The 25,441-nt window shown below is 45.5% G+C and overlaps 1 protein-coding gene across 1 annotated transcript in view; it reads right to left on the bottom strand.

Moving 5' to 3' along the window:
• Positions 1-20,554, bottom strand: part of LOC147666704 (E3 ubiquitin-protein ligase TRIM39-like) — a 190,668-nt gene extending 170,114 nt beyond the window's left edge. Inside the window, exon 1 of the mRNA XM_086948950.1 lies at positions 20,035-20,554. Within this exon, the coding sequence (XP_086805076.1) occupies positions 20,035-20,454 (420 nt within the window). The 5' untranslated portion in view covers positions 20,455-20,554. The remainder of the gene's footprint in view (positions 1-20,034) is intronic.
• Between the last annotated feature and the right edge of the window lie 4,887 nt (positions 20,555-25,441).

Genomic DNA, 25,441 nt, shown 5'->3' on the forward strand with positions numbered 1-25,441 from the left:
GACTTACCCATTCACATGATACAAACTCTCACACACCTACTCACTGATCCAGTCACTAACACATCAATTCAACCATACACCCACTAATTCAAATATACATCCACTCCTGCACCTACTCACTAACCAATACAGCCTCTCACACATCGAGTCATACCGACATACACACACTAACACGCACACTCAGCCACTCACAGACCAAATCAGTTACCCATACAGCCACTCACACAGGTATTCACTCACTGATAGTCACTTACACAGCCACTCACTCATACAGTTACTCACACACCCATTCACCTATTGATACATATACGAACACGTTGTCGTAATTTGACAATGGCCGGGTTAGCGCTTAGCTTTGCTACACGTTATTTCCCTTAACTTGGCCTTGTTCGAAAACGCCATTTTGTATGCTATAGCGGCCATTTTAAGATCATGAGTGGCCTCGTGGTCAGCATGCCCTTTAGTCCTTTGTCCGTGCCGCTGACCACTCGAGTTTGCCCAGCAACAGGCTATTTTTAGTAACGGTCAAGCCTGTACATGCGCAGTTCCAACTGACCAGTCACCCCTCAGGAATGTTCCGCCAAACTGACCAGTGGTGTTGTAACCCCTCCCATGAGTTGGCTGTGTTCCAAAAATGACCATATATGTACCTAAACTTTGTAACCATGTACCGCCTACCTTTTTATTACTGTAAATCTGTATAAAAGAAGGACTCGCACCAACGTTCGGTGTGATACTTCTTGCATTGCCGAAGGGTGCTGTAGGAATGTACCACCACCCCATGGGGTCTTAATAAACTTGTCTTTTGTACTTTTCAGTTTCCGTGCCAACAGTTCTTTTGGTGTAAGTGGGTATTTCTGCGGAGCATGTAGGCCTTGGGAACCCAATACCACAAATTGGCAACCACGAAGGGACTCCTCGGCGACTCGGATGCCCGAAGGAGAGGTCGTGACAAAGGATTGTAAATTCGCCATGGACGCGTACGCTGCCATTGAGTGACCCGAGTCTTGGCACCCACGGTGTTTTCTTCCTTTCCTTTTGATCTGACCTTCCAGGTGGCGCCGGTCTCCGACTGAGATCCTGATCGTCTGCGTTGCTGTACAAGTGCCCGTTTGGCTGATTCGATCAAAGACCTTGGCAGTTGGAATCTGGATATTTGAGATTGGGTAAGATTTGTGATCGGTAAGGTAGTCTACGGACGCTTACTGAAGTTCTATGATTGTGACTACGCTTTGAGTTAGCTAACATTTTGACTTTGTGAACTTTGAATATATATGTGTAGTGCACTTCACATAGGCAGGCATGTAGAGATGTTTCTCTAACTTTGTTCGTACTTTGAGCGGCACACTTGTGTGAAGTACTGTAAGTGCCATTTTTTCGGTATCACGCTTTCGTGGTACTTTTTGAACATGCCTGTTTTAAGCACACTCCGAGGGATGTGCTGTCTTGGAAATGGTACCACAATTAGGTTAGCGGAATCTCAGCCGGCTCCTCCAGAGGGAACTCCCAACCGTGAGATGTATGTTAAATTCGGCCTTCCCCCTATACTGCACAGTAAATTATGGCATAAATACACTAGAACTGATCCTGAGTTGCAATGGCCACTACATGGGTCGTTTGATTTGCGAAAGGTTCAGTTTGTAGAGCAATGTTTGTTTCAGCGCAGGTCTAGACAGGATATGCTTGATTGTGTGCGAATGTGGGAGAAAGCGGTGCGTGAACGTATGAAGCGTGAAGTTGCCTTGGCGGACAAAGAGCAGCGCAAGGCTGCTCGAGATAAAGCTTTACAGCTTGAGGAAAAGGAGGCGCAGGAAAAGAAAGAGAGGGAGGCACGGGAACGTAATTTGCAAATGACCGGTCAATTTCCTATTCGACGACCGCTTTATCCTGTCCTTAATAATGAAATTGATGATTTTTCGTTATTAGATCGATCTCCGCCTCCGTACGTTCCTCCTACGGCTCCGACTGAAGATTCTGGTGATGAAGAACAGGATAAGTCGGATAAGGCGGATAAGTCAAGTTTCAGGTTATCTGCGGAGAGATCCGCGGAGTTGCGGAGTTATGCTAGAAAATTAAATTTGAATCATATAACTGTGTCAGACGTTGTAGCCGAAAGGAGTAAATGGACAGAAGGAGAATTGATGTGTTTTTTGAATACTTTTGCAGATGAAGTTGTCACTCGATTTCGTAAACATTCAGAGACTTTAGAACCTAAGGCTGTGTCGGTTCATCGTGAGAATTTGGATAAAGGTTTATTTGTTCTTGCAGATGTCGATGCTCTTTTTAAACAACTGCTTCAGCTACGGGATGAGGCGTCCAGGTTGCGGGAAGAAGGAAAAAAAGATAAGGAGTCCGTGCCGGGGTCAACGGAGCAGTCCAAGGAGCGTTCTCTCCGGGGTTCAGATAAGAATTCTAAAGTGCATGTTATGCCTATGCGTGAAGCTGCACCTTTGTATGTTCCCCCTAAAGGGGCCGGTACGGATGAGGATAAAACATCGGCAAATGCAAAGGGGTATGTTATATATAATTGGGTGTATACGCCTTGGAATAGAGCAGATGTTATGGCACTAAAAAACACTTTACCTGATCTTCGTAAAAATCCAGCTGCATTCTATGAAGGGGTGGAAGGGGCCTTTTCCTCTTGTGTTATGACTCTTGTTGATATAGATCTTTTCTTTGGATTAATACTCCCCCCTGACATGTGGCGGTCGCTTCGTAAGACTAATGATCAAATGATGTTTGGGGCAACTTGGAAGGAGATAAGCCAGGCTGATTTAGACAGGGAACCTGCATGCAAACCATGTGATTTAATTTTAGAACTCCCAGCGGCTATTTTGAACAAACTAAAAACGCTTGTTCCTCCTAAAAAGATCGATTGGACTATGTTAGCTTCGTGCAAACAGAAGCCAGACGAATCGGTATCTGATTTCTTTACACGTTTCGAGGAAGCGTTTCATGACTACAGTGGTCAATCATTAACAGATGATACGGGTAGGCATCTGTTTGTTGATAAGTATGTGGCTAATCTCCTACCGGAGATTGCAAAACGGTTGAAAACAAGTGAAAGTTCCTGGACCACGGCGACCCCTGCGTCTTTGTTAACTATGGCTCAGTATTACGACATTACGCTGGGGATGCCCAGACATGGGTCCCAGGCACTCCACACCACTGGAGTCAAGCTAGCCGGGCTGATGAGAGGTGTTACCTCGAAACCGGTCCGGTCCTCGGATGCTTGATTCCGTTCTGGGAAGGACATGGCTTTTGTAGTTCGGACTGGACTGTTCCCATGGGGCACAGGGTCAGGGCTGATTTGCATATCGCTATTGTCTAACCCAGGGTGGTGTGGAGTGCAAAAAAACGATGGATTTGGGCCCAGATCTTTGGACTGGGGTGAGTGTGTGACATTGATCCACATTCGGTCCATCACCTGTTGTATTTGCATATCAGTATTACGAGCGGCAGGAGTTAGAGGCTAAAGAAAGTGTTGATAAGAAAACGAAGGAGTTGAAAACGAAGGTGATGTTGGCACAGGTTCGTGGTGCGCAATCTAGAGGAAATGACAGAGGCAGGCGAGGAGGGGGTAATGCGTTGTACGGTCGTACTGACATTGCTGAGGACCAATGTGCATATTGTAAAGAGTTGGGCATTGGGCTGAAGACTGTCCGGTGCTTCGTGAGCAACGTAGTCAGCGTGGTCGAGGAGGTGGAAGGTCGAGGAATAATTATTCAGGAGTGAGAGGTGGCGGAAGTGATCGTGGTAGGTTTGAAACGAGGGGCCGTGGTCAGGATGAACGAAATACCTTTGATAGACAAAATCAATATCAGATCTCGGAGGGTGAGAATGTGGAGCACCAGGATTATGTGCATGCATAGGACTGCGTAGGATGGGGTACGGAATCAGTTGAAGTGCCAGTAGATCAAAGAGGTCCATATGTATCAGCGGGCATTTTGGGTTCTACTGATCAGTTTTTAGTTGACACAGGAGCTACTCGTAGTGCTTTGTCCAAAAACCTGGTTCCAAGGGCTCCCCTGTCTGGCGAAACGATAACATGTATAGGGTTTGATGGCACACCCTCTCCTAGCCCATTATCACAACCTCTTGCACTTTGTATTGACAAATTTTTCAGCTTTTGTCCATTTTTGTTGTCACCTCACACTCCAGATAACATTATGGGCATTGATTTGCTTAAATACTTTCGAGCAACGATACGCTGTGCTCCTGAAGGAGTGCGGGTTATTTTGAACGACAATTACCCAGATTCAGACAGATTTTGTACAATGAAGGAAATTGAAGCATTAGCCTCTCTCCCACACACGTTATGGGCGACATCAGATACGGATGTGGGACAGATGCTTATTCCACCTATTCGAATTACTGTCAAGGAGGGAGTACTTTTGCCACGTGTACCACAGTATAAGATCTCTAGGGAAGGTGAAATTGCCTTGACGCACATCATTCAGGATTTGATTATTGCAGGAGTAGTGGAGGAAGTTCCTTACAATGTCTGTAATAGCCCTATTCTTCCGATTCTTAAGAAAGATACTGACGACAAAGTCTATCGATTTATTATTGATTTGAGAGAAATTAACAAAATTGTCATTCCCCAGTACCCGGTGGTGTCTGATATCACGACATTGCTTACATTGGTCCCTCCAACAGCGACAACCTTTTCTGTCATTGATCTTAAAAACGCATTCTTTTCCATTCCCATTCATCCCGACAGCAGATACCTATTTGGCTTCACGTTAAATAATAAATCGTATAGATTTTGTCGTGTTCCTCAAGGTTACACTGAGAGTCCTAGCATTTATAGCCAGGCTTTAAAAAGACAGCTTGACTCTTTTGAATTACAATCTGGAGTAGCCCTTATACAGTATGTAGATGACCTCCTGTTGGCTGCAGACACTGATGCACAATGTGAGGAGAGTACGCTTGCTTTGCTTTCCTTTTTGGCTCAGAATAATCATAAAGTCTCTAAGAAAAAGCTACAATACTGTAGACCCAAGGTGACCTACCTCGGTCATCTTTTGTCTAAGGAGGGGCGTGCATTAACATCAGATCGAATTCAGGCGATTTTAGACACACCAGTCCCCCGCACTCAGAGAGATGTACGCGCCTTCATAGGACTAACGTCCTTTTGTAGACAATGGATCATGGGGTTTTCGCACATTATCAAACCTTTGTTAGCGCTACTGTCCAAAACTACACCAATGCCCCTTGAATGGACAGATGAATGTCAGAATGCTTTTGAACAATTGAGACAGGCCCTTTGCTCTGCACCCGTGTTAGGTACACCAGACTATACAAAGATCTTCAAGTTGTACGTGCACGAGAAAGATGGGTGCGCGTTATCAGTGTTAGTGCAGGCACACGGGGATAAGCAGAGGCCATGTGCGTATTTCTCAGCCGTTCTTGATCCTGTAGCACGAGGGTTACCTGGGTGTTTCCGAGCAGTCGCAGCGACAGCAGTAGTTATACGGCAAAGTGAGGGAATAGTTTTGTCACATAAATTGTTGGTGTTAGTTCCCCATGCAGTAGATGCCCTGTTAAATCAAACGAAGACACAGTACCTCACGAGCGCACGTTTAACAGGATATGAGCTCACACTCCTGGCGCCACATATCACACTGAAAAGATGCGCTACCCTGAACCCTGCCACTTTATTGCCATATCCGGTTGAAGAGGGCCAGGAGGAAAAACATCATGATTGTGTTTTCCTGACTGAGGCACAAACAAAGGGTCGTGTCGACTTACAGGATATGCCACTTCCAGATGTGGATGGGGAACGGTGGGTTGATGGATCGTGTTTGAGGCTGCCAGATGGCACGACTTCTGCAGCATATGAGATCACGACACTTAAGACGGTGGTAGAAACAGCACGAATACCTCAGAAATCGGCTCAAGCAGCGGAGCTGATAGCCTTGACAAGAGCCTGCGAACTGAGTGCTGGCCTATGTGTGAATATCTACACAGACAGCCGGTACGCCTTCGGAGTAGCGCATGACTTCGGCTTACTCTGGAGAGAGCGTGGGTTTTTGACCTCTCATGGAGTACACATTATGCACGGAGAACTAGTGCGTGATCTCCTAAACGCGTTGCTTTGCCCAAAGAAAGTAGCGATAATTAAATGCAGTGCACACAAAAAGGTCACTGACAAAGTGGGACAAGGTAATGCTTTTGCAGACAGTATAGCAAGACAAACGGCTATGTCACGAAACGACTCCCCCATGTATGTAGTGAAGTCGCAGGCCGAGCGATGGCATGATGCTAGAGCAGAGATACTAGACATTCAAAAATCAGCGACTGAAGCGGAATTTGAAACATGGGCAGCAGAAGGGGTACTGGATGACGAGGGTTGTTGGAGGAGTAAGGACATGGAGAGATGGAAATTGCCTGCAGCTTACTTGCAAGCGATGGTCCAGATGACACATGGGTTGGCACATGTTGGAGCTCTTGCAATCACTCGATTGTTAACACGAGTTTGGGAGCATCCTGAGATTGCCAACACTGCTAAGAGAGTAGTGCAGACTTGTTTGATATGTTTACAGCACAATCCTGCAAAAGGGACGCATACTCCGAAAGGAGGGTTCGTTCCACCTTCTGCACCATTCGAGGTACTACAAATGGATTACATCCAGCTTGAGCGTTGCAATAGCCTTAAGTATGTCTTAGTGGTGGTGTGTGCTTTTAGCAAATGGGTTGAGGCCTTCCCCACGAAAGATAATACAGCTTTGACAACAGCTAAGGTTCTGCTCAAAGAGTACTTCCCTCGATTTGGAGTTTGCAAATTCTTGTGGAGCGATAATGGTCCTCATTTTGTTGGGAAAATTGTGGAGTATGTGCTAAAGGGACTGGGGATCCAGCAGAAGTTTCATGCTGTGTTCCATCCTCAGTCAGCAGGTCTTGTCGAGCGGTACAATCCCACGTTGAAACTAAAACTGGCTAAGATTGTGGCGTCCACGTCTTTGAAATGGCCGGACGCTTTGCCAGTAGCATTACTCTCTCTTAGATCAGTGCCCCTCTCTCGAACTGGCCTCACACCGTATGAAGTGGTGTTCAGAAGGCCTATGAACAGATGGGGAGTTCCTAAGCCGCGATTGTTACATGATGTGCCTTGTATAATGATGAACGATTATTTGGCACGATTAACAAATGATTTGCTTTCTATTCACCAACAGGTTCGAGAAGCGCTCCCTGACAATTCCATTGGAGAGGCCCATAGTCTCCGTCCTGGAGACTATGTCATGGTGAAGTCGTTTGAGAGAGCGAACAGCTTGGAACCGAGGTGGCGTGGCCCCGAGCAAGTCCTCTTGGCGACTCGAGCGGCTGTGCGAGTGACCAATAGAAAGCGGTGGGTGCATTCAACTCACTGCCGTCGCGTCTCTCCGGACCTGGTGAATTCTACTGTGTTGTCCGACTACAAAGAGATCTTGGATAAAGAGAAGAGCCCAGCTGTGACTTCGGCCGAATCTGAGGGAGCCTTCCCGGACCACACCGTTTCTGGACGACAGCGCTACGATCTGCGGCCAAGATAGGAAGAAGATTTATTTTTTTGTGCGAGACTGGTTGGTTACCGCTCTGGGGTTTGTGAAACGGAAGCCGGGAATCTCAAGGGGGGGGGATCAGTTCTGCCAAGAGTAGCGACACCCGTCTTGACCCCGGAGAAGAAAACAACGGCTACCTCGGAGCTCAGCAACAAGGTTTCATTTTTGTAGTTGCGTATTCGAGACATTGTGAACTTTTGAACTATGGCGTCTTCTGCATCACGAGACAAGAGAATTCTTGGTGCCATCTTGTTTGTACTGACAATTGTGGTGATAGCAGTGATAGCCTGGGTAGTAGAACTTGTGGTGCCTGTACGAGAACATTTGCTGCCGACTACCCCGGCTCCATCTGAACATTTTCACTTCACCTTACCTTATCATGAAGAACGACACCGACAGACTTACTTGAACAATAGCTTCATTCAAATTTTGCATCATACTCACAATATGACGAACACTTCTAACTGTTGGGTGTGTGGGATGTTGCCTGGGCATCAGAAGAAAGGGGGCACCCCGCTCATCCCACTCCCGTTTTCCCATAATGGTTCCTGCAATGCCTGGTATACTCTTCTATTCACTCTACGATGGCCAACGAAAGGGGGGGTGCTTTTCCGTTTAAATAAGATATGCTATCATGATCAGGACGGCTATCCACAAGCTGAGGGTACTCGATTTGAATGGGAAGAGTACCGCCCCGACAATGTGTCTGCACCCCGAATTTACAGCAATCAAAGGAACATTAACATGTCCAGCTCGCATGTCATTAATGTTATCGATACTACGGCTGATCTCTGTATACGTAATAAAGGTACAATCCCGGTTGGAAAAAGTGAATGTAACACCACACTTACATTTGACAGTCCGAATGGCATATCATTTGTGGCATCCCGAAATACATACTTCATTTGTGGCAATAAAGGTTATCATCGTCTCCCGTTAGGATGGTTAGGTACATGTTATATCTCATTTGTATTGCCCCCTGAATTCATTGCCCCACCTATGTACCATAATGATTATGTACTGTACCATGATTTTGTGTTAAATAGAGTTAAACGTGCTGTGGTTCTGGAAGATATCGACCAGACCGATACTGCACTACAACAATATGTAGATTTTAATTTGGGATTGTTTTCCTTTGTGGGGGCTGCTTTGAATAGTCGGAAAATACGACGACTGACCCGTGTTGTTGAGGCTGTAGCTAATGATACCACTTTCGCATTGGGGAATATAACGGAAGAACTTCAAATATCCAGAATTGTTACGATTCAGAACCGAATGGTTCTTGATGTGGTTCTAGCTGATCGAGGGGGGGCATGTAGAATTATCGGAAGTAGCTGTTGTGTTTACGTGCCTGATAACTCGCCATCTGTATATGATGCAATTTCCAAACTTCACAAAATTGCTGCTGAAATACACCCGGACAATGGTACATGGACCCTTTCGGGGTGGTTCTGGTCAACGCTTAGTACTTGGGGCTGGAAGCTATTGACGATTTTATGTATCATAGTTGGGATACTTTTCTTTGCGTGTTTATGTATACAATGTGGCCCTGCCTTATGTTCTATGTGTTTATCAGCTTGCATTCCATCTAGACGAGCCCTTGCCCAAAAAGAATTGATGCTTCATAAAGAAGTAGCTCAAATAATGTCAATTGATATCGAAGATGAGTATCCCGACTACGTCCACTATGAGGTAGCTTCAGCTAAACGCTAAAAGGGTCGTCTGTCGTAATTTGACAATGGCCGGGTTAGCGCTTAGCTTTGCTACACGTTATTTCCCTTAACTTGGCCTTGTTCGAAAACGCCATTTTGTATGCTATAGCGGCCATTTTAAGATCATGAGTGGCCTCGTGGTCAGCATGCCCTTTAGTCCTTTGTCCGTGCCACTGACCACTCGAGTTTGCCCAGCAACAGGCTATTTTTAGTAACGGTCAAGCCTGTACATGCGCAGTTCCAACTGACCAGTCACCCCTCAGGAATGTTCCGCCAAACTGACCAGTGGTGTTGTAACCCCTCCCATGAGTTGGCTGTGTTCCAAAAATGACCATATATGTACCTAAACTTTGTAACCATGTACCGCCTACCTTTTTATTACTGTAAATCTGTATAAAAGAAGGACTCGCACCAACGTTCGGTGTGATACTTCTTGCATTGCCGAAGGGTGCTGTAGGAATGTACCACCACCCCATGGGGTCTTAATAAACTTGTCTTTTGTACTTTTCAGTTTCCGTGCCAACAGTTCTTTTGGTGTAAGTGGGTATTTCTGCGGAGCATGTAGGCCTTGGGAACCCAATACCACAACGTAATCACTCACCTATACAGTATGTCAGTATGGGAGGAGGTAAACATTGGGAATATATATATATATATATATATATATATATATATATATATATATATATATATATATATATATACATACACTACTATAATAAACCAAGAACTTTCAGCATTTGTGGAGGGTAAACTCGGGAACCACAGCACCAATCCACACACCCGATACACCGTTGGAATCGCCAGTGTGTGTAGATGGTTATAGGCTTTATAGATTTGAAAAAAAAAACGTTATTTAAAAAATTTACAGTAAAAAAAAAAGTAGCCCCTCCGAAGTAGCGCCGGCCGCGACGTGCGTGCTCACGTCAGGAGCGCGGGGAGGAGCGGCGTCCAGGAGCGCCACGAGGAGCGGCGGACATGACGCGGGGAGGAACGGTGATGTGAGGAGCAGCGGACAGGCCAGCGGCGGTGCGGACATGCTGGAGGAGCGGCTGCTGAGGTAAGGGAGCGGCGGACATGGCGCGGGGGAGGAGCGGTGACGTGAGCAGCAGCGGACAGGCCAGCGGCGGTGCGAGCAGCGGACAGGCAAAAGGAGCGGCGGCTGAGGTAAGGGGACCCATGTTGGGGCAGGCGGGGGTCGGGGCAGGCGGGGGACGGGCCTGGTGGGGCCCCGGGCTGCTGGACAATGTCGGGGCGGGCGGGGGTCGGGGAACCCTGTTGCTCCCGGACAAGGTCGGGACGGGCTGCTAGTATATATATATTCACTGAAAAAACCATAGGTTATAGACCATATATAGTTAGGGATTAGCATTTACAAAACCTTATTTTACTCGCACAAAACCATTGAAATTCGCATATATAGTTAGTTGCACTAACTATATATCGCGCACCTGCAATCCACTGCTGATGATGTCACATATTACATCATTCATGACATGGTCAGTGACATCACTGATGACATCACTGATGACATCATCCAGTGACTGTATGTTTCTGTAAAGTTAAAATATGTCTTACATATTGAAGAATGAGTGGATGTATAAGTGTCTGGATGAAGGATTTAGTAGGTGCATAACTGACTGTATGAGAGAGTGATTAAATGTGTCTCACTGAGTGCATGGGTTAGTGATTAAACTGTCTTAATTTGTGCATCATTATGTCTGTTGTTCTGTAAACTGCTGCATGTGTTGATCAGTAGCTATATGAGTAACTATATGGGTTATTGATTGGTTGCCCAAGTATTTGTATGGGAGACTGAGTATGTGTGTGGGTGGCTGGGAGGGGTATGACTCTGTGCATAGATGTGTGAGCAGTTGATTCACTAGATGTATGGGTTCAAAAGTGCATGTGGAAACAGCTGTATGGGCAGTTGACTGTGTGCATGAGTGTATTGGTGAGTGAATGGATATCTCAGTGCTACATGTCAAAGTAAGTACATATGTAAAACACAGTACATGTGAGAGTTGACATATATAAATAACTGTGTATAAGAGCCAGTGAATGTGTGAGTGGCTGTATGAATCATTGTGAACTTCAATCAAGGATTGTATAAAAGAGTAAATATGTGTTAGTATATGTTTGAATAAGTAAGGTGTATATAACTGTATAGATGTGATAAGATTAGGCATTTTGCCAATGACAGTAAATGCCCTGCCTTAAATGTTATATGTTCGAAATGTAAAAGAAAAGGGCATCTCTCTATTGTCTGCAAGACCAAAAAACCTTCTTCTTCTAATGTAAAATGTGTGGGATCAGAGATTCTTGAGGAAGATTTCGTCTGCGGACAAATTGTTGTTCAGGTGGGTTCTTGTCTAGAAGTTAAGTCCTGCCCCTTCGATTTCATTGATATTGATGGAGAAACTACTAAAGTTCTTTGACTCTGGAGCTAAAATTACAATTATCTCAAAAGTCTTCTTAAAAAATAAGTTAGCTCACAAAGTATCATTGCTCAAGCCAGTCATTCGCCCGTTGGCCTATGGAGGTGAACTAATACCTCTGCGAGGTTACTTTATTGGTCTTACTGAATACAAAGATCGTTATGTTTCTGGTAAAATCTATGTTTCGCAAAAGGGTGACAGCATCATCAGCTGGTTCCACCAAGGAGATCTTGGTGTAATGCTTGACCCCAGCAGTTCTTATCCCATTAAACTTAAGGAGGTTGTTCACACTGTTGTTCCAATTTTAAGTGAAAAATTCCTGTACGGTCTAATCCAGAACCCTCGTGCTGTAAAGTGAGGAATATTCCTCTTGCAGTGAGGGATGAAATGAAAAAAAGAATTGAACAAACTAAAGGTTGGTGTTTTTTTTTAAGAGGTCACCAGCACTAATTGGCTTGGTAGTCGCAGCTCGCAAGTCTGATGGTTCCATTTGCTTATTCGTGGACTTAAGACAGCTAAATAAATGTGTTGTGGTTGACCATTATCCCCTGCCCAACATATCAGAATTGGTGGCTTTGCTAGGTGATGCCAAAGTGTTTAGTACTATTGATTTGGCATCACCTTACCATCTGATTGAGCTGGATGAGTCCTCTAGGAATTACACATCCTTCATTACCCTGTTTGGAACCTTCAGATTTGTGCACATGCCCTTCAGTCTGGTATCGGCTGCTTCGGTTTTATAGAGAGTAATAGAAAGAATGGAGGGGTGTCACGTGTATGTATCTATCAAGACGACATACTTGTCTTCGGTAAGGATCATACCGAACATGAAGATAGACAATGTTGTCTTGGGAAGATTTGAAGAAGCAAATCTCACCATAAAATCTGAAAAATGTAAATTTGGTACCACCTCAATTCACTATTTAGGCCACACAATTTCTGGTGAAGGGATTACTCCCAAGTCTGACTTGGTTGACACTATAATTAACTTGCCAACTCTTGTGAGTAAGGAGGAGCTTATGAAATTTTTTGGAATGATCGAATATTAAAATTAATTTGTTGGGGGTTTTGCTGAGCTTTCCACTAACATGAGGAATTTATTGAAAAAAGGATCGGAATTTAAGTTGAGTGAGGATTGTAATCAACAATTTATTTTGCTAATGAGTAAATTTTGCAATGCTCCTAAACTGAAAAGTTTTGATCCCTCCAAAACCTCCATTATTACCACTGATGCGAGCTGTTCTCCAACAAAAGGGTGATGATGGTTTAGAGACTATTATGTTTGCCTCACATGGACTCAAAGATCCTGAGTCTCGCTACTCAGTTATCGAACGTGAGGCACTTGCTGTCTTCTGGTCAGTTAGGAAATGTAGAAAGTTTCACTGGGGAACTAGATTTTTGGTCAAAACCGATCATAAACCTCTTTGTGAGACTTTTACCAGGGAAGGGATTGATCAGGTCGCGAGTAGAATAACCAAATGGGTTATTGCTCTACAGGAATACAATTTTGATATTAGATATATTCCTGGTATTGGGAATAGTGTTGCTGACACCCTTTCTAGGTTGGTTGTGGATTCCCCTGACAATGGCATTATGGATGATTGGGATGATAGTCACATTCATGTTTGTCAAATGAGTGATGAAATTATCGATAAGGATCAATGGCGAATTAAGTTGAATTCTGATCCTGTTCTGTCAGAGGTTGTGTCTCTTATTCGTCAGGGTTGGCACTCAAAAAAACAAGGTTCTAATGATGCCTCTAAGTTCTGGGGTGTCAAGGATGAGTTGACTTTTTTTGATTATATACTTTTGCGTGGAACAAGACTGGTTCCTCCTTTTGAAGTCCATAAGGGGTTGATTGACTTGGCCCACAGTTCTCATTCTGGGATGTCCAAAACTAAAGAAAGACTTTGTTCTTCTTACTGGTGGCCTGATATGGATGTTCATGTAGAAAGAGTAGTAAGAGAGTGTTTAGTGTGTGCCTCTAGAGAGAAGTCTAAATTAGTGAGGGTCCAACCCATGGTAATCAGATAACTTCCTTGTGGTCCATGGAAATATGTAGCTTTGGACATTGTTGGCCCTGTTCATTCTAATGGTCAGCAAATGTTTATTCTTGTACTCTTGGACTTATTTTCAAGATGGCCTGAAATTCACTTCACGACTGGTATAGAAACCGGTCATGTGATAACATTTTTAGAGACTCCTTTTGCTAGAAAGGGAATCCCCGAATCTATCCTTACCAATAATGGGGTTCAATTGGTTTCTAAAGAGATGGAAATGTTCTTTAAGAACAGGGGAATTGTACACAAGAAATGTTCTCTATACCACCCTGAGACAAATGGTATGATAGAGAGATTCAACAGGGTGTTGAAGGAGACAATTTCTTGAACCAAATCCTCAGGTTTAAATTGGAAAGAACAGGTTGTAAAGAAAGTGGAAAGTTATAGAGTAACTCCCCACAGTTCCACTGGTCAGTCACCATTTGCTCTTTTCAGAGGAAGGAGTCCTTTTACCCTTGTGGAGCCTTCTTGGGTGAGATATTTGGAAGAGTCTGTTTCTAAGTCGTGTTCTGCTAAATCTTGTCTTGACTGGGGTAATAGAGAAGAAGATAAGTGCTTGAGTAGGAAGTTGTATTTTGCTTCCAGGAAGTCTGTGAAGAATACCATAGTTTAAAAAGGTGATCTAGTTGTTATCAGACTTCCTGGGTCCAAAGTTAAATTCTCTTCTCCTATACGTGTTGTAAAAGTGTTTAAAAATGCTGTAAGAACTCAAGATCATAGAATCTGGAATCTTAATAGAATTTCTGTGTATTCAGGTCCTGTGATGGAAGACACTTCGGTTTCTAAAACAGATGATGATAATTCTTATTTTGCCTCATCACCTTTGTCTTCGAGAGTTGTCAAGAAACCCAATTATTTAAAGGACTTTGGGCCATATGTATCAACAACCTGATTTGCGATTCTCAAATAGCGATTTTTTAGAAATCGTTGAGAATCGCAAATAGGGATGTATGTACAAAATAACAATTTTTTAGTGATTTGTTAGTATTCCTTAATTGCGATTAGCAAATTGCGAATCGCAATTAAGGAATACTTTCCCATTCATTTCTATGGGCCAGGAGGCCCATAGGAATGAATGGGAAGTTATTCTCAATTTGCGATTCGCAATTTGAGAATCGCAAATTGCGAATAATTTCAAGGGTGCAGGGGTGTCCAAAGGAAACACTGTTGAACCCCTAAAATAAGCATGGGTGCACATGCAGCGCACATACATGACCTAAGGGCATGGATGTGCTTCACATTGCACTTTGAAAAATGCGAAATAGTGCATTTTTCAAGGAATTCGCAAATTACCACCAACTTGAAGTTGGTGGTAATTTGAGATTCCTTAGGGCCGATTTGCATTTTTTTTTAATGTTTCTTACATTGCATTTAAGGAATCGTAAAATTTGCGATTGCTTAAATGCAATCACAAAATAAGCAATCGCAAATTTTGAGATTCCTTATTTTGCACGCAGATTTTTTTGATACATACCATTTAGCACTAATGCGTTCGCAAACGCCGAAGTTTGCGAACGCATTAGTGCTTGATATATATGGCCCTTTGTATCTTAAGTGTGCTATTCTGTACTTTGTGTAAAAGGGGAAGGTGTGTGATATCCTGCCTTTCTTCTGATGTCATATTGCTATGGTAACCCAAATATTATTTTGTATTGCTGTATCTGTAGTTTTAGAATGTATTTAGAATGTATAGGTTCAAATGATGACTGTTACCTGAGCAGACTCTGGGACTGGATGGGTGTCTTCTTCCTCCATGAAATAAACCTATCTTTCAACTTACTACATGCCTGCAGAGTGATTCTTATAGCTGCACCTGGATCTTACAGATACCCAAGGCCATTCGGAACTGAAAAAACAGCGTTTTTCACCTTAAAGTCTCACAGGGGCAGGCAACCCCGTGGGCTCTCCCTTATTATTTATTTTAATGATCCAAACTATTGAAATAGGCTATTTTCAGGCCTGGGGAGAGGTGTGAAGTCAGGAGAGTTTATTAGCTGCCATGATGCACAAATTACCAGCATAGATATCCTAACAAGCATTTACAATACAATGGTCTCGGAATTATTAAAGGTAGAGGTATTGGCATTGCTCATGATTTTTTTTTTCTTTTTTTTTTAAACAATTAAATGGTATTGTCATTTACAATGGCAATAGGTGAGCATTAGAGAGTAGTAGAGAGTATTCGCGGACACAGAGCCACACACACACACACACACAGAGCCACGCACACACACACAGACAGAGCCGCACACACACACACAGAGCCGCGCACACACACACAGAGCCGCGCACACACACACAGAGCCGCGCACACACACACAGAGCCACACACACAGAGAGCCACGCACACACACACAGAGCCACGCACACACACACAGAGCCACGCACACACACACACACACAGAGCCATGTACACACACAGACAGAGCCACGCACACAGAGGCACAGAAAAACCGGGATGCACACAGACAGAGCCACGCACACAGACAGAGCCATGCACACAGACAGAGCCATGCACACAGAGGCACAGAAAAACCGGGATGACAAGCAGGGAACAGAGGCAGAGAAAAACCGGGGGAACAGAGGCAGAGAAAAACCGGGGGAACAGAGGTAAAGAAAAACCGGGATGACAACCAGGGAACAGGAGTAAGAAGCAGACTAGAGAGCTTCATGGAAGGAGTAAGACAAAGGCAGTGGGCACACTAGGGGTAAGATGCAGACTAGAGAGCTGTGTGCATCCACACACACACACAGACAGCAACACACAGGGAGCAGAGGCCAGAAAAAACTTTCAGAACGAGGGAACAGGGGGCAGGAAAGCAAGCACAGCGAGGGGGCAGGGGAGCAAGCACAGCGAGGGGGCAGGGGAGCAAGCACAGCCAGGGGAGCAAGCACAGCCAGGGGACAGGGGAGCAAACACAGCCAGGGGAGGAAGCACAGCCAGGGGAGCAAGCACAGCCAGGGTAACAAGCAACGATCACCTCAATGCCATGGGCAAGAATTCTACATTAGTTAATATAAAATGACTGCTGGAGCTAATGGTTAATATGTATATAGCTGTATATGTGTGTATGTAATTATTATATAGAACAAGCTTAGCCAAAAGCAGTAAACACTGTAGAGAGGCCAAGGTAAAGATGCAGTCAACATGTGATTTTAGTGTAGCTGGTTTCTGAACTGTTAGTGCAGCATTATGTAGTGATCTTTAAAAGAAATGTATTGACAACTTTTTCCTAAATTACGTCAGGATTTGGGCATCTCGGATGGCTACAGAGATGTAGTTCAAGATTTTTTACAAATAGATACAGAAGGCCGGTAACATTTTTTGCTTTTCTTCAGAAACAGTCTGATGCTGTCCTGGCTTTGGTATGCCGAGAGTCACCAGAGATTGTTAACTTATCAGTCATTTGGGAAGTGGTATGTTTGTGACTGCTTTGTATCTATATGATGCAGCTGGTTTTAGAGCTCGTTCAGGGTGGCACGGGCATACGAGGTGGTGTGCTGCTGCATGTGTGGAGTCTACAAGGATGCAGAGTCGTGCACTACCCCCATCCAAATGCATACATATGAAACATACCTGTAGCTTAATAAAAAGCGCTTAAAATGCTGCTCTATAATGGTGATACCTTAAACACCAAAGGATTAATGTTCTAGAACCGTTATCGCTACACTAAAATGTTTATTTTGCCATTACCACAAGGATGAGGCAAGTGCATCTGCCTGTATAATGGGTGCTCTTGATACGATATCTGCCTTCACTAGGATCAGGCGTGTTGCGTTTCCCATAACATCAGGAAGCCCTGCTTAATAAGAACTATAGAAACATTACGGCGCCACTCAATAGAGGCCTCCAGAAACATTAGGTGTTGTTCAATGTGTGTTTTCAGAAATATAAGGTTTACCGAGAAACATTGGGGTGCTGTCAAAAACATCAGATGGTTGGGGCTGCCTGATAAGGGCTCCCAGAACCATTTCGGGGCTGCAGAATTATGGTGATTCTGCTCAGTGAGTAGAGTTATCAAGCCAATGTTGCTCGATGAGTGCTACCACGGACTTTGGATGCTATAAGTACAACTACACCAAGATGGGGAATTTGATAAATCAATTTACCAAGTGCAGCTGCCGTCTGGGTAATGTCCCAAACATTAGCTGCTAGCAATGAGTGATGCGCTTCAGTGGTGTTGCGACTAAAACAGACAGCCTCCTAACGACAGGGCATTGCTCTATGGCTACTAGTAATATGTTCTAGGAGCATTTTTTTCGGGTAAGGTCCGCGCTGTAAAAAAACGCATAAAAACTTCCCACGCCCACAGCACTGCATCAGCCTCCCAGTGTGTCCTTCATATCACCCGCCCCCGATGGCCATCTGCATAGCGCGAAGGCTTTGCTCCCTGTATAGCGCCTCTTCCTCCTCACCCACAGACAGCTCTTCACTCCTAGTCACCCGGGGCCCACCTGTGGGTGCAGCGCTCACCAGTGCTTGGCACTGCAACCCTCCATACTCCTCCACATTCCTCGCAAGCCCCACTTGTAACTTTCTCCTCCTGTATCATTACTGTTCCTATTGCGAAGCGCTACCTTCGGCTAAAGTCCTCGCTATATAAAAACGGCCAGGCTCCCAGGCTTGTCGTCCCCCCCCCCTGAGGAACCACCCACCGTAAGGCCCCTTTCCTCACTGCGCTCTTCCGCCTCCGTTGTTAGCAGTATTCCATCCTTAGTTTTCTCCAGGCGTCCTGAGCGATCTTGTCCTTCCATCTATTTCCATGACCGTCACTGGACAGCATCATGCCTCGGTTGTCCGTCTTCTCTTACGATGCCAGTCGTTCCCGGGTGCACTGTGCTGGGTGCTGCTGACTACTTGGCAGAGCAGGAGCTGTCAGAGGCTGAGCATGGAGCGTTTCCTGCAGGGCTGCAGGGCCGCCCTAAGGGTAAGGAGCCCGAGGGAGGGAAGAAAGCAACGTGCACAGTCACTGCAACATCTGCAGACGCTGCACTGTACTGAAATGTGCATTGAAGCACAGTGCTACGGACAGATGCTCATTGGGAGAGGGAGGAAGGAAGGGGGAAGCACCAGAGGGAAAGAGAAGAGGTGGGAAGAGATGGGGCAGGAGAAGGACACCAGGGGATGGATCGTGAAAGAGCCCTGTCCTTTTCAGACTGGGGGGCGTGTTTTTTAGATTTGAGTGACGGATGACGTCACAGATAGAAAGAACCTAAAAAACACGCCCCCGAATCTGGAAAAGACGGGGCTTAAAGGGAGTGACGCCCCTCTCCTCCAATGGCAGGCCAGCATTTACGAGGCCAGCCAATGGAGAAGGGGGGCGGGTTCAAGCCCCCTTACTAAGAAACAAAGTCTCTGAGCTCTGCTCACTGCTTACGCAGTGTGACGCAGTCCTCGACCTAAAAACTGAATTATGATTCTGGGCTTATTCTATCGTATTTGTAAGCTTCAATGCTTTGAAAAGTAAAAAGCTGCCAATTTTTTTTTTTAAACATGAAAAGCTGTCAAGTGGCTCTTTATGGCAGCAGAAACATTTCTTCTGCTGCATATGACCAGGAGCATGCTGCAGTCTTAAAGTTATGCATCTAAAAGATTTGACTAGCAGCATTCCTCCCCTTCTCCAAAGCCAGAAGCACATCAAAGAAAGCGAAGTATGTAGCTCTTTACGTGCTGATTATTGTGTCAAAAATGTCAAACGCGGACAGATGCCAACACCTAAAATATCAGCTCAATTAAATACTTTGTTGTTTTTTGACCAATTCCTCCTCACCTTCATGGCCCACCCATGCTTCTTCACGGCCCACCCAAATAAAAAATTCTAGAGCCGGGCCTGTTGGGGAACATGGTCTAAAAACATGCACTATGTTGCCACCGTTGCTCTGCTTTAGGATTGCAAGGAAGGGTCAGCTAGTTTGACACACTTTGCTGTGTCCCTTCAAAACTACCAATAAAAGGAGTGTCTCTTAATAAATTAATTCGCAAAAAGCACAATATGGGCCATTTTTTCAGGGGGAGGAGGCTCCCTCCAATTTCGCTGGTAGAATGGCTCACTTAATCCATGCAGATTAAGGCAGCTATGCACACCAAAACACGATTTACAAAAGTTCCATATCCGCAACTGCACATATATAAATATATAATGGGAAAGCGAAACTACGAATCCCAGAATGCAAAGGTAGGCTAACTAACACGACAGCACAAGTTCAGGATGTCATAGAATGCTTGTGTCGGCACTGCAATTACGGACATCTATATACCTCTGAATAAAGTATTCCATACCTTAAACTCCTGAGCAGCCTCCTCTATGGGAATGACCATGTGCGATCTGTGGTCAGTGGACAGGCTGCAGACAACACAGATTGACGCCATGTCGTCTCTGCAGTACACCTTCAGCTTCTCGTCGTGCTTGGCACACAGGCCAGCCTCCTGCGACCTCGCTGACTGGAGTGCCAGCTGTTGGGTTATGCGCACGATGTTCTTCAGCTGCCTGTTCGCTTTGAGGCTTTCCGGGGCACACATCTCCCTGCACTCGGGGCAGGGGTACTGGCTGTCTGCTCCGTCCCAGCACTGAGAGATGCATGCCCGGCAGAAGTTGTGCCCGCACTCGGTGCTCACCGGGTCATAGAAATACTCCAAGCAGACAGGACAGGTAGCCTCCTCCTGCAGACTCACCACCGGGTTGGCCTCAGCCGTCGCCATACTTACGTGGAGAAGAACTACAATGCTGTAAATTTCACTTTCACTTCATTCGGTTTCTAGGACAAGACGCAGCGGATAGGCCGCTTTAGTTTGCAATTGTGTGACAACTCCCTTTCCATCCACATCGGCTCCTCCCACTACGTCTCTATTTCCTGGTCATACTCATTTGCACCAACTAGTTTAATCATCATAAAGGCAACTAAAATGAATAGTTAAGAAATGTGTTGTGACACCTCACCAGTTGCCCCACGTGACGTTCGAAATGTCCAGCCAGACCATATATTTCTTTACCTATATCTAATCTATATGCTTTTTTTTAAAAATTTAAATCAGCTTCCCTTATTTCGGCTCCATTGTAATCTGGTATTTATCTGAACGTTTATTTCTAAAAGAAAACAATGCAAGTCGTTTAAAAAAAATGCTGCAGAGCCATTAGCTATATTTTCTGGATTACTAAAAAGCGATATTCATCAATACTATTCTTGCGTGCTCGCCCTATTACTTCAGGCAGAGGGACCCGACTCCTCAAGTCACGCACCTGTAATGTCCCTGAGGATAAATCCTACAAGATGCCCCTCTCCTAGAGAGCTGTCACTCACATGCCTACACCCATGCCTCACCCATGTGGCCAGGTCATGGGGCATTGCTGATAAAACAAGCATTGGGAATGCAATAGGCCTGGCATTTGCTGGAGTTGGTGCTTTTGGCATTGTAAATGGAAATTGTGTTTAATTTATGTGTTATGGAGTTATGTATGTGATGTGTTATGGAATTGTGTGGGTTGATTGGATTAGTTAGCTGTGTAATTGTGTGGTGTTGAGTGGATTTCTTTATTTGAATTATGTGACATGGTGTGCTGTGGAATTATGTAGGTAGTAATTATGTGGCATTGAGTTTACTGGAATTATGTGGAGTGGGATTGAGTGTTTAGGAGTGTAATTATGTGGAATTGTATTTTGTGTTGTGGACTAGTCTGTAGTGGAGTTTAATGATTTGGAGTGCTGTTGAGGGCTGTACAAAACGCCTATAAACAATACTTTTAAAAATACATTATGTAAATGCCCAAACATTAATGCACTTGGCAATTTTATGCTCTCCCAACCTTAATAAAAGTAAGAACTGCATTGTGTGTCTTTTTCTGGAGAACTTTGTACAGCATGCTTATTACTTAGTAGGTCACGTAGCACCCCTGGAAAGGAAGCTCACTGTATCAGCTGCCACTGGCAGGAAACTTGAAATAATGATTAAATGCTACCCCCACCATTGACTCTCTCACTATCGCCCTTTCACAGTGCCCCTCAAGTCTCCATAACCACTCTCTATCCAATGGATGTATTCTAGTGTGTCAGAACACTTTAAGTGTCACCCACATTACACAGAGACAATCAATCATATGTCAGTAAATCAGTGTATAGGAAATGTTACATAAGCCAGAGGACTACCAGTTGTAGGAGTCACATATCACCCACACTGCTAGGCAGTATGTTTTAAGAGAGCTTGGTCTGGAGAAGCACAAACTCAGAATTTAAAAAGTAACACCATGGTTAGGGGTTGTCTTTACCAATAATAGATTTCTACCTAAATTAACTCTTTAGGCAAAATTAGAATGAAGTACTGGGGAAAAATCATAACACCCTAATCCAGAGTTATTCAAACTGTGGGGCGCGCCCCCCTGGGGGGGCGCGACGCCATCTCAAGGGGGGGCGCGCACTCCACCATAACATTTCACCTTTCATTGTTTTCCACGGCGGAGAGGCCGACTGCCACCTGATTAGAACTTTCTCTATATGCAGCTCCCTTCGTTACTCCATTGCTGAAGCCCGAAGTCTAGACACATATTTTTGCATTCCATTCCACATGGAGTTTTTTTTAAGGCTCTGCTCATCGCTGCAGATCTCCGATGATCTGCACAGTGACACACTCTGCTTGCGCCCCCACTGTTTCTCTGACGTCCATTCCCCGTCTGTCTCCGGAGGGCAGGGAATGTCACAGATGAAATCCACGGTGCCCTGGTGCAAGGAGGCACAGCTGGACTCCGAGCATCTGTAAAGCACTACATTCTTCCAGCCCCCGCAGATACAGGTCTCAAAGCCCTTTCCCTGCTGGAGAGCGGTCTGTGTTGGGGGATGTCACGCATAAGACCTCTCACAGGGGATGTCTCGGTTTTCGTGTTCTTGGAAGCCCTTGGTGCAGAGAGAGAGAGCTGGGCTCTGAGACAGAGCACTGCTCAGGCCCAGAGTGCTTTTTCGAGTTAAAAACTCTCAGGAATCCTTCCCTCGTGCAATGAGTGGACCTGCCCAGAAGTGTAACTCCAGACGGCGCTCCTGGTGCATGGGGACAGAGCTGTGCTCCGAAGTGTGAGGACTGAGCTCAGCCTGGAAGTGCCTATTTGAGAGGACGTCTGCAGGATGGCGCTTAGGAGCCCCTCCCTGGTGCAGGAGAGCCGCCAGCCATGGAGTTCCCCGCGTGGAGGCCATCTCCAGGCTGGCGCTCATAGAGGTCCTCCCATAGTGCAAGGTGACAGACATCGGCTCCGAGGCTGGAGGACAGTGCACAAGCCCTTTAGTAGCCTGTTTCAGAGGGCAGCTCCAGGCTGGCGCTTCCTGGAGCCCTTGCCTGGCGCAGGATTTCCGAGCTGGGCTCCTATACGGGTGGACATGGGCTGCATAGAGGATGGGGCGGCTCTCCTGCCCTTTGCATGCACAGTGAACGGGGCGACTGGTGCGTTGCAACTTGTGCGTGCACAGAGGACGAGTGCTGCTCTGCACTTGTGTAGAGAAAAGTGTGAATTTGCTGCACTGCACATGTACAAAGGAAAGATAGCTCCAGTGCGCCTCTCATGCACGGAAGGTGCGGCTCACTGTACAGTGCTGCACGTGAACACTGTTGTGCGTCGTTTGGCAGCGCTGCACATGCAGAAAGGACGAGGAGTGAATCTTCTGCGCTGCACATGCACAGATGAAGGATGGCTTTATTGCGCTGTTCGTGCACACTGAGACAGCGCGCAGTACCGTGCACTGCGCACTTTGCTGCATGCGCAGGTGAACAGTGCTTCTCAGTGGACAGCATCGTCTTTGAATGGTACTCATTTTATTGACCACAGAAGTTTCTTTGAGGAGGCTTTGCAAGAATTAAGTGGAGAACCCCTAACAATTTGCACACATTTTATCTTGAAAAATGTAGTTTTGGACTGTGTAGTAAGCCTCTGTCATTTCCCCTCACAAACTCGCAAACCTGCAGTTTACTAAACACTCTTACCGTGTTTAACATTATTAGCCAGATATGGACTGGGAATTGCGGATAAGGTCGATTTATGTAACATACCAGGTTCCAGAATTTTTTGTCAAATGGTGGGGGGGCCCGACATCTAAATAAATTCAGCTGGGGGAGCCTAACCTAAAAAAGTTTGAAGACCTCTGGTTTAGGGGGTCGGAGATCATGCTGTGAGTAGTGTTTTAGGGTTTAGGAAGGTGTAGTGGTGTTTGTGAAGTGTAGGGGGTCGTGCTGGGGTAGTGTTTTAGGGTAGTGTAGTGGTGTTTGTGTAGTGTAGGGTGTCGTGCTGTGGGGTAGTGTTTTAGGGTTTAGGGTAGTGTAGTGGTGTTTGTGTAGTGTAGGGGATCGTGCTGGGGGTAGTGTTTCAGGGTTTAGCGTAGTGTAGTGGTGTATGTGTAGTGTAGGGGGTCAGTGGCGGTGCGTCCATTGGTGCATTGCCCCCCCGCCTGCAGCGCCCGCAGCTCCCTCGGCGTCTCTGAACTTAAGTACACTCTCAGTTTACTTAAGTTCAGAGAGGCCGAGGGAGAACTGACAATCATGTCAGCCAGCATAACGTCGGACTGCCCGACGCCCTCCAGAGTCTGAAGGGGGTGACGGTCCAGCGCCATGTTGACTGACAGGCATTTTCAGTCAGACCGTCACTAGGGGCATGCAGCAGCACAATGCACAAGTGCGCTTGACTGGGGAAGGTGGCAAATGTTTACGCCATCCCCGGTCAGGCAAACTAGTGGCTGCACAGGCTGGCACATGCCCATTAGGAGAGCGAGGGTTGAGCAAAGGCTCAAACCTCGGTCTCTTAATGGGCAGGTAGGCAGAGAGTAACGGTGCCCTAAGACAATCCTGGCTGAGAGGGGTTGCCACCCACTTGCCAGCAGTTCCCGTAGGCGGTCCGGGCGGACCTGCTCAGGTAGGATTTTTATTTTATTTTAAAACTCCCACCAACCCTGGCCCTCACCCCCGTGAGCCCTTCTCCATCCTCCCTGCCTTCAATACCCCAACCCCGCGAGCCGCGACTGAAACCAAAGTTTGGCTGGCAGAAGAATAAAGGGATTTACTTTTCTTCACGGAATGGAAGGGGTTAGAGAAGGCTCAGTTTACGGGTCAGAAGGAAGACCCATGGTAGAAATTGCTTCTAAGAATGTGAAAGGGAGTTTGAAGAGATACTAAAAGTACACGTTTAATGCAATAAAGCACAGCTTTAACATTTATTTATTTCTTGAGATAGGATGGTATTATAGAAGATAATAACACAAAATAGAATTTTCGAGTTTTTGCATTTGTTTTTAACGTCCTTAGATGGGAAACATCCTTAACAACGCGGGCTTTACCCCGCGCTGCTATTACGACGCTGCCTTTACAACGCAAGTCGTTACGACGACTTGCGCTGGAGGGCGCAATTGGATAGGGAATTGTTAATTTTCTATTCCAACACCTTCCCTACTGTAACGTGGGCTGGAGTTGGAATAGAAAATTAAACTATTCCGCTATCCAGCCCTTACAGCGCAAGTCGTTGTAACGACTTGCGTTGTAAAAACAGCGTTGTAACGGCACGCGGTGTAAAAGCCCGCGTTGTAATGCCGTACATCCTCCTTAGATGCCTGAGATAGCAGGACATAAAACATAAACTGCACTTGTTTACGTCTGTTGTAGTGTTGATGTCGGAATTCCACGCATTCTTCTCCCCCACCCACTTTTATTTTTTGCAGTTAGGAAG

The sequence above is a fragment of the Lissotriton vulgaris genome, unplaced genomic scaffold (genome assembly GCF_964263255.1).
Source record: "Lissotriton vulgaris unplaced genomic scaffold, aLisVul1.2 SCAFFOLD_1901, whole genome shotgun sequence".
Lineage (NCBI taxonomy): Eukaryota > Metazoa > Chordata > Amphibia > Caudata > Salamandridae > Lissotriton > Lissotriton vulgaris.